The sequence below is a fragment of the Pangasianodon hypophthalmus genome, chromosome 24 (genome assembly GCF_027358585.1).
Source record: "Pangasianodon hypophthalmus isolate fPanHyp1 chromosome 24, fPanHyp1.pri, whole genome shotgun sequence".
Taxonomy (NCBI): Eukaryota; Metazoa; Chordata; class Actinopteri; order Siluriformes; family Pangasiidae; genus Pangasianodon; species Pangasianodon hypophthalmus.
Window position 1 is genome coordinate 9,872,180 of NC_069733.1, and position 9,156 is coordinate 9,881,335.

The 9,156-nt window shown below is 37.4% G+C and overlaps 1 protein-coding gene across 1 annotated transcript; it reads right to left on the reverse strand.

Annotated features, from left to right (window-relative positions):
- Positions 1-3,343: 3,343 nt before the first annotated feature.
- LOC113536891 (cytochrome c oxidase subunit 7C, mitochondrial) lies at positions 3,344-7,541 on the reverse strand. Its single transcript, XM_026931041.3, has 3 exons — positions 7,370-7,541; positions 6,428-6,565; positions 3,344-3,434 (listed from the first exon to the last, which is right to left on the reverse strand). The coding sequence occupies exons 1-2, from the start codon at positions 7,442-7,444 to the stop codon at positions 6,449-6,451; spliced, it is 192 nt and encodes a 63-aa protein (XP_026786842.1). The 5' UTR covers positions 7,445-7,541; the 3' UTR covers positions 3,344-3,434; positions 6,428-6,448.
- Positions 7,542-9,156: the final 1,615 nt, after the last annotated feature.

A 9,156-nucleotide genomic window follows, 5' to 3' on the forward strand; every position in this document is an offset into this window, starting at 1 on the left:
AGTGACAAGTTAACAATGAATAGCTTGCAGCTCTACTTACACACACACATAACATAACATAACATAACATAACAGTACATACTGTATGTTATATTTTGCTCATAGGCATTGGAGCTTATAACGGTATCTAAGCCATTTTTCACTATCCAGTTTATTCATAATTTTGGTTACAATGTATGATCATTTGATTCACTTGTAAGTATTTGTTATTTGTTGTATTAATATTATTAAAAAATATTTTGCTTATATGATGAATATGGTAGACTATGGACAGACGTGTGCCTAACATACAATGAAATTAATTTTATTACATTATGCAGTATATAATATTATACTGTTTTATTATAACAATATCATGGTTAGTGATGTTAGAACAAAGTAATGTTAGCAAATAAATAGAAATACATTTTTTCGGAATAGCAAATTCATTTTGTGACCAGGCTTTGTGGGCCACGTTAGGCAAAATTGCACACACAAATAAAGGATGGATTTAGTACACTGTGTGAATGAAAAAATCTTATTGTGGCCTCTCCATCTTCTTTTTTTCGACATTTTCATAGGTCTCCTCACTTTTATGTTCAAATCCATAAAGAGCAATTGAAACCCTACAATTTCATCTTCTATACTGTGAATTTTAAATAATAATATACAGTAGCTCATATTCCTGTAGCAAATCTATTCCTCCTGGAATTTATCAGATTTGCCTGAATATCAAATGACAAACACACATATTCATCCCATCAGTATTTTTATTGCAAATTCATGTTCACTTGCGGTGTATTTTCAAAGTCAAAATTAATGATTGAAAAATGCTGAGTATGCTAAGTATTGCTAAGTAAATGCTAAGTATTCATGCTTACGAAATGCTTATCCAAGCAGAATTTCCCAGTTTTAAAATTGTTTTGACTTTAAAAAAAATTTTTAAAATACTGTCTGGAACAATCTGTGTAAGTGTCATTTGTAATCCAGATGAATCTGAGGAGTTTAAGGGGGTTCAATACTTTTGCAAAGCACTGTATAATGGTGTCATGAGTGTGTAGCCTGCAGCTGCAGTATTTATGTGTTGATACTTAGGCCTATAGATAATCAGACTAAATGCAAATGTACAGTTTTTTCATGTTGCTTTATGATAATTAAGCATGCTGTTGGGCTGTTTGTGTAGATAAAAATGTGTGTGATGTGATGTGATGGATGGAGGGTCTATATATGCTTATGTCTGGTAAGAATTTGAGATTATACTGTTCCAGTGTGAAAATATTTGGCCCGCAGGCCTTGTTTTTGACACCTGACATCAATCGGCCAAGCCCGTTTATTATTGCTTCTGTGGCTTAAGGAGAATTTGATGGTACATTAACTCTGCGGCGCTGCATCAGAGGTCAAAATCATTACAAACTCATATGTAATTATGATAGCGGTTTCAAATGGCTGTGCTTTATTTTGAAGCAGTGCCAACATGCACAAGTCGTGTGTCTGGCAGACTTCGGACTTCGGAGTAGTTCGTTTTAATCGACGAGGCTTATTGTGAGCGTAATGTTCAATTGCTATGATTATGTCTTCTTTTTCAAGGATGTGGCAGTGACACGTGACATTCATAAGCACAAGCTAATCTTAGCCAACATCAGGACTTGGAGGTTGCTTGAAAGTCATGCCAGGACTGTTGGAGAAAAGATAATGTTCTTCCAGAATAAAGCCAATTTATAATATGACATCACACACGCTCATTCATGTATTGTAGGTGATGCATTACAGACACAATTTTTGTTGCTGAATAATTTTTTTTTAAAACTTTTCATAGATGTTGTAAGCAGATAAGAGCTAAGGAAACCGTATGCTTCATATACATTTTTTGTGTGAAACAAATTGTGAACAAATGTGGCTGAGGACAAGCTTTTCCATACTCTTTTCACTGGCTAGCTTTATTTATTCTTAAGATTCCCTCTCATGGCAAGTGTGTGCCTCAGTTCCTACCCTCTAGTCATGGACTCTAATCTAAGAGATGAGACATCTATTTTAAACTTATTTGAATAAATTTTTAACAGGTCATGTGGACACTTCAGTAAACTCTCACATTTCTCACCGAGATGAGATCATGTAAATAATTGATATAAATGCATGTGATTGGCCACAGAGTATCTGCTGTAGAATCTGCAATGGTTCAAGTTTAGAAAACTAAATCCCTGAAGTTGATCATCAGGATTTTTCAAGTGTTCATTCGATCACTTTGCAGGGTTCATTAGTTGACATCCCCCCTGCCCTAGCAGTCTGTTTTTCTGCTCAGACACTGATTCAACTTAGTTCTACACTACCATTAGGTGTGTTAGAGCACTAAATTGTGCTGGACTCAGGCACTTCAGGACCACACAATGCTTTCCCATTTCTAACCTCTTGATTTTACCCTCCATCCAGACATTTTCATCAGCTTGTTTCTTTTAATCCCAACCTCTCCTTCAGGTACAATTCCATGGCCCTGTAATCTCCGCTAATCTCCTTCCCAACTTTTCTATTTCGGCCAATGTTCTTTCCTGATAATGCAATGCCATTTGTGATCTCCTTGCTCTGATGGCTTCAGATATGAAGGACATAACTGAAATACACTAACACCATTCCTACACTGCAATGCATATCTCTCTCTCTCTCACACACACACACACACAGAGAGATAACATTAAATCTTCCCACCTGCACTTTATTGCTCTGTGCTTTATCTTTCAAAGTCAGCACCAGGTCAGAGTGTTAAATCCGACCTCTAACAGCTGAACCAAAAAATGTTCTGTACGGACAACTTGCAAATTAATAAAAGGCACGTCTATTCGGCAGGGAAGTCTTTTAATTTCTAAACACTGCTCTGCTGCATGTAGTGTTCCTGTCTGCTGTTGTGTTTGACTATATTTAGCTCACATCAGTAGCAGGTTAATTGCCCTGAAATGGGTTGTCCAGTGAAATTCAGCAGTGAAGTCAAAACATGCAGCTGAAAAACAATACCCATGAAAACAATAACCATTTTGGAACATCTTGTTTCATTTCTGCTATTGCAGACGCTCATCTGGAAATGTCTGAGGTGTGCGCCTTTAAAATGGCAAAAAGAATAAAAAAATCTACTTCGGTACAAGCACAATGCTAAAACCAGTCCCAAGACACATGAGCCTATTACACTGTCAGAGCAGAATTTACTTAACACCCTTAACAGATTTCTTTTAAAACATGAGCTACAAATTCAACATCTCACCCCATCTATGATAAAGCCTCAGACTTCAGTGAGACAGTTATATCTACAACTGCAGAAGTCCATCGTGCTGACACTTCTATTAACAGAATAAATGGCAAAAAAAGAGAAAACGCTGTATAAGATTATATCATTTTATTTACAAATTAGCATTAAGGGAGCCACATCTGAAGAATGAAGAGAGCTGCTGTGGACACGTATTCACAATGACCTGGAACACACACAAAACACACAAAATTATAAACTGTCGTGCAACTGTGCAAGTAGTCTATACATGTAGCAGTACTTTCACAACAATAACTCAAATGACTAAACTGGCTGAATTACAGATTGTGGTCTACTCAGCACAGAGTGCACTGCATTGTGTAATACCCTACATAGTGAGTAAATCTAGTGAATGGAAAGCCGTTTGGGATTTGGTCTAACTTCAGGATGGCAGATGATTCACAGTTGACAGGTTTAATCAAGCTGAACGTCACAGAAAAGTGATGTGATTTAATAAAGCAAATAAAAATGAATCTGAAATATTGAACTGTATGAGAACAGCAAGAAAAATGACATTTGAAAATAAAGACTATTGACAATATTACTGAAAACTGCTGTGTCTGGTAGAAGAGCAATTCTAGCTACCCAGTATTATTATTATCATCATCATCATCATCATCATCATCCCAAAACAGCCGTTGTGTGACAAACCTGTGATATTTATATTTGCCCAAACAGTGGCATGCACAGCGTCTAGCTGCATTAATATGGCTCGGTTTAGTATGTATGAAACTCAGGGAAGAACCCGAGCCAAATTCAGCATGGATACTTAGCAATGGAATTGTTAGCACTTTGCACAGTATTGCTTTACAGAAAAGCACTGTGAATGCTATTAACATGTACATATAATATAAAGTGTATAATATGGATATCATTTCATGTAAATATATATCGCCATTCATATGATATAAACATTAATATAATGGTCCTTTTATACTGGGATGTAAAACAAGGCCAAGCTGCTAGCAATACAACAGTTAGCCTCTTTCCCATTCTAACAGATTTATAAAACTAGCATATTTACCTATAACCACTGCACACACTACTGAGGTTCTTAGTAACCTTATTAATATTAGTTTGAGAGCTAAATCACGAGCTAGCCATGTTGGTATTACTACTCACTGTTTTTATTTGCTATGAAAAAACCCTGGCACTGTTCTCTTCGGGTACAACTAAGGCTTTTAATGCCACCTCAAATGTAATTTAGGACCAAAATTTGCAGTAATGACAGACCAAATATAAAAACTCATTTCTACACAGGAACGAAAAGAAAATTAAAAATGTTCACTCTAAACACTCCTATAATGGAAGTGTTAAAAGCTGCTGGTCAGTGCTGCACCATCGAGCACACCTTTTACTAACAGCAAGCACAGCGAGCGAGGGAGTGAGTGAGCGAGCGGTAACGACAAAGACCGGGGGTGGATGCGGGTTTTTTTTTTTTTTTTTTTTAAATGGATGCTCTGTTTCTATTCTGTGTACTGTTGTACCTAATAAAAACAAAAATGAAGAGAAACTCATCTATAAAATTAGTGAGCTACACGACCATTCCTCAAAATGTTTATACAAAAAAAAAAAAAAAAAAAAACCAGAAAGAAACAAATACTATAGGCCTGTAAAAATCATGTAGATCAATCATACTAAAATGATTATAGCTCCTTAACCACGCAGTCGTATTATTTTGTTAAACTGCTTAGTTTAACATGTCATAAATTTATGTTTTGAAATTTCAGTGTAGAGACTAGACGACTTTGTTGCACAGCAGTAGATTTAAATGCTTCCCATGTTTTTTTAAGCCTGTTTTTACACCACATTACACCCCAGTGTTCATCAGTGTGACAGCTGCATGTGTACAGAACATTTTTTTTCTGTATAAAATACAACATTTATGTTATATTGTGGAGTTTAGGCCCATCATTTCACCCAGGGGTTCTTAACTCTAGTCGTGGAAACCGCTTCCCTGCAGACACACTGGATCTAACTGTGGGGCCATTTACACAGCATTTTCAGCCAAAAACGGGAAACTTTTTATGAGTTTTGCCTGTTCGTTTACACGCCAACGGCGTTTTGATGACTGAAAACGGGTTTGCTAATGCTTCTTCAGCAAAGTGTGGATTTACTTCACCAATATTACAAACATCTAATAAGGTGACAGCGCCAACTACTGGCCTGGCATACGCATTACAGCGTTTTTGGTCGTTATCGCAGATATGAGTATGAGTAAACGCGAATCGTTTTGAAAACGTTGTGTATACGTGAACTTTTTGAAAACGCAAGAGAAAAACTTTTCCGTTTTTGACTACATCGTTGTCGTGTAAACGTAGCCTGAATATATGATTATTAAGCACAATGACTTGGCTCGGGTGGTTCTGAAAAACTATGCAGGGTGGAGTGTCCACATGACTGGAACCCTGATCTAAACAATACCTGCTCATTAGTATTGCAGTAATGCAGCAATGCAGCAGCACGTGCCTTTGCGTTGGTTCATATTCGACCTCTGAGAAGGTTTTGACTGCTACTGGGTGATATACTGAAAATCTCAATGGATTAATGAACATTATAATAATCTTCAGGGTCAAAACATGTTCAAAATTATCTGAAGGGTCAGTATAGCTATTTGCATGTTTTGTTTAGTAAGCCAGGGCAAATGAAATGTTCCACACTCCAAACTGAAAAGCATGTCAAGAGTGTGTCTTGTTACTTTTGTGTGAAATGAGCTTAAAAGGCCATAACGATTGAATCACAGTTGCTTCTTTCCCCTTGCGGCACTTTGTATTTGTAAAAACCTCACTCGCACTCGTACATTGCGTCGCCAACAGTTGCGTCACCTCCAGAGGTGCCAACATTACTAACACTCAAACTCCTAGAGAGCAGAGAATGTTTTTACCTACTTGATTTGGCCCACGTAATCAACACTTGTTCACTAAGCAAATGTAACCCCTACCAGAAGCATGCGCGTCTTTTCACGAGCCACGTCCTTTCCCTTTCTGTGAACTGGCTTTTCCGAGTGTGATTTTTATCCGCGTTTGCTCTGACCGCTCACGTCACCTTGCTGGTGTGATTGCAGGGTAACACGCACTAGTCAAAATCTTTTTACACCCTCAGAGGTATCTGAAACACCACGGTGAAGGTGCTGAGATGTGCGATGGAGAAAATAAGTACCATATCAGACAAGCCAGAGCTTCACTTCTTCAGGATCTGGTGCCTGACTACGATGAAGGGAAAGGTAAAGCCACTGCCGAAGAACAGCACCATCATCCCCAGCAGCTTCCACTTGTTATCTACTGAGAATGGCAGGTTCTGCAAAAGAACACCATATTAGTTTAAAAAGATAAAAGTCTGTACAAAGACAAAGCCATTAAATGAGTCCTTTGCATACCATACATGTGTTTAATAGTTAGTATGAAAATACAGGCTTAGCAAAACAGTAAGGTTAGGAATAACCTTTAACAAAAGTAACCTTGCGGACATAAGTGTCAAAGTGACGTTATCTGACATGTCTGTGCCTTAATATATTATTAATTTCAACTTCAACTGAATTTTAATTCTTTCCACTACATAATGTACTACGAAGCTGAAGTGTTAACTTGTTTCTTTAGAACTTGTTAGCGAATTAGCATGCTAGCTATGACAGCTTCTCGAGCCCCGGCTGGTTTCTTAAGGTTATCTAGATAAATCAAGTACAAACTTCTTTATTATACAGGTAATGTGTAGGTATTTTGAATGAAAGTTGACTTTTTTTCACAAAATGTAATGTAAGAGACGTTAACCTGTAAAAATTAGCCGCTAGCTGCGGTAATAAAGCGCCTAGCAAGCAGTACATGCGGAAGTGAGCCGCCTGCGTTATTTATTTCTCGCGATATTTATATTAAATACAGATAACTGGGTTATTTAATTGAATGTTACAGTTATTAAGTAAAAGGTTATGTCGTTAAATAACCAGCTCACGGTTAAAAGCTTGACTAACTCTAGTTAGCACTCATTCAGAAACATGACCTCCAAACAGGCTTCAGGTCTGAGACCAGGCCTCGCTAGCTAACGCTAACTCGCTGTCTTTCGGAAGCAGCGGGTTAAATTTCAGCAGAGCGGGTGAGGAAGCGGTACCTGTCCCGGTCCCTCAGCGTAGTGAGACGCGCGGACTGCGGAGGTGGTGAATCTGCGCACTGCGTGGCCAAGCATGCTGCACGGATAGCTGCTAACTTTAAGGGCAAATGTGAGCTCGACTTGTCTCTCAGCTGCTCTCAGCTTCTCTCAGCTACTCTGTGCAACCTTGGCCGAACAGCCTCATGGGTAATTCAACGTCACCGCAAACGCTTGTGGGAAATGGAGTTCTCTATCAGAGTTACTATAACCGTCTTCACTACGATAGACTCAATAAAGATGGGTGGATTTTATAGAAAATGTTTGTATTAAAAATAATAATTTTGTTATGTTGTTATTGTTTGTTATGTCCTGGTCTGAATCTGATACTTCCTCATCCTGTTTGGTGTCTCTGATGAGGATTTTGAGTTTGTCTGATTGCCATGCTGAAAAACAAACAAACAAACAAACAAACAAACAAAAATCACAGAAATTCTAATGGTTTCCACTACAAATACCATTACAAACCATCAGCTAACCATTAAAAGCACTACCATTACCATTACTGGTCCTTAATGGTATCCACTAGACATAACATGCCACCAATAGAAGGCAACATATTACCAGTACAGACTCACAGGGGCCATTACAGCTTCCATTAAAACCATTATAATTCCCATTATAACCATTAAAACCATCATAATTCCCATTATAACCATTAAAACCATTATAATTCCATTATAACCATTAAAACCAATACAAATTCTATGAGGGTTTCTATTGTTTTTTTTCTTAGGGTTACCTACAGCTCACACATGAGCAACATTAAGCCTAAATTATAAACACTTTTTTTTTAATGTTTAAATTCTAATTACGTCACAACACTGATGAATTCTCAAATCTGATTGATCAGAAGGTGTGGACTGATTCTGTGTAACAGCAGCTCTGACAGCAGTGGTGGCTGTAATTCAATCGATAAGTTTATACTAACAATATATTAATCAATTACATTACCGTTTCCATAGTAACAGCTCATGGTGGGCTTATAATCTACGCCTAATAATAAACAGATACGAATGTGTTATTTAATGAAGTAAAATGTATAAACGTTGGTATGGTAAAGCTTTATGGGCGGAGTCTTGTGTCAGCGCTTTGTGACAGTCAGTCAGTTTTTCCATCATGGGAAAGTCTTCTGGAGAAACATGACAAGCTGCACACATTTTATTTTCTGTCTTATAAACTTCAGCAGAGAGAAAAAAGAGAGTTTCATGAGGAAACGTCTGTTTATAACTGCGATAATGTAAGTGATAACAGGAACTAACTTCCACAACATTAAATATGTAAATATAAATGTTTATAAATCAGGATGTCATTCATTAACAAATAAAATATTATAATTATTGGAAAATCGCTGTTGTATAAGAGGAATAAAACACATTGGACATGGTGTTATAGGAAAATATCAGCTTCAGGGTGGTAACAGTAACTCTGCATGGCGTCAGACCGTATCACACCACCCCAACGTGGATATTCTTTACCTCAGCACGGCTGAATTCTCGAATCTGATTGGTCAGAAGGTGTGTGTGCATTATTTCTGTATAACAGCAGCTCAGACAGTAGTTCCCGCTGTAACATGAACGACAGGTTGATAATAATGTGCTCATTCAAATATGTTATTGTTTCTGTAGTAACCGCTTATTCACAGGGACTTGAACAGCAGAAACGCCACATAATCTAAGACTAATATATTATATATATATATGTTATAACTCCACTTCCTGTCATGCTGCATCACATCCACTCAGTGTGCA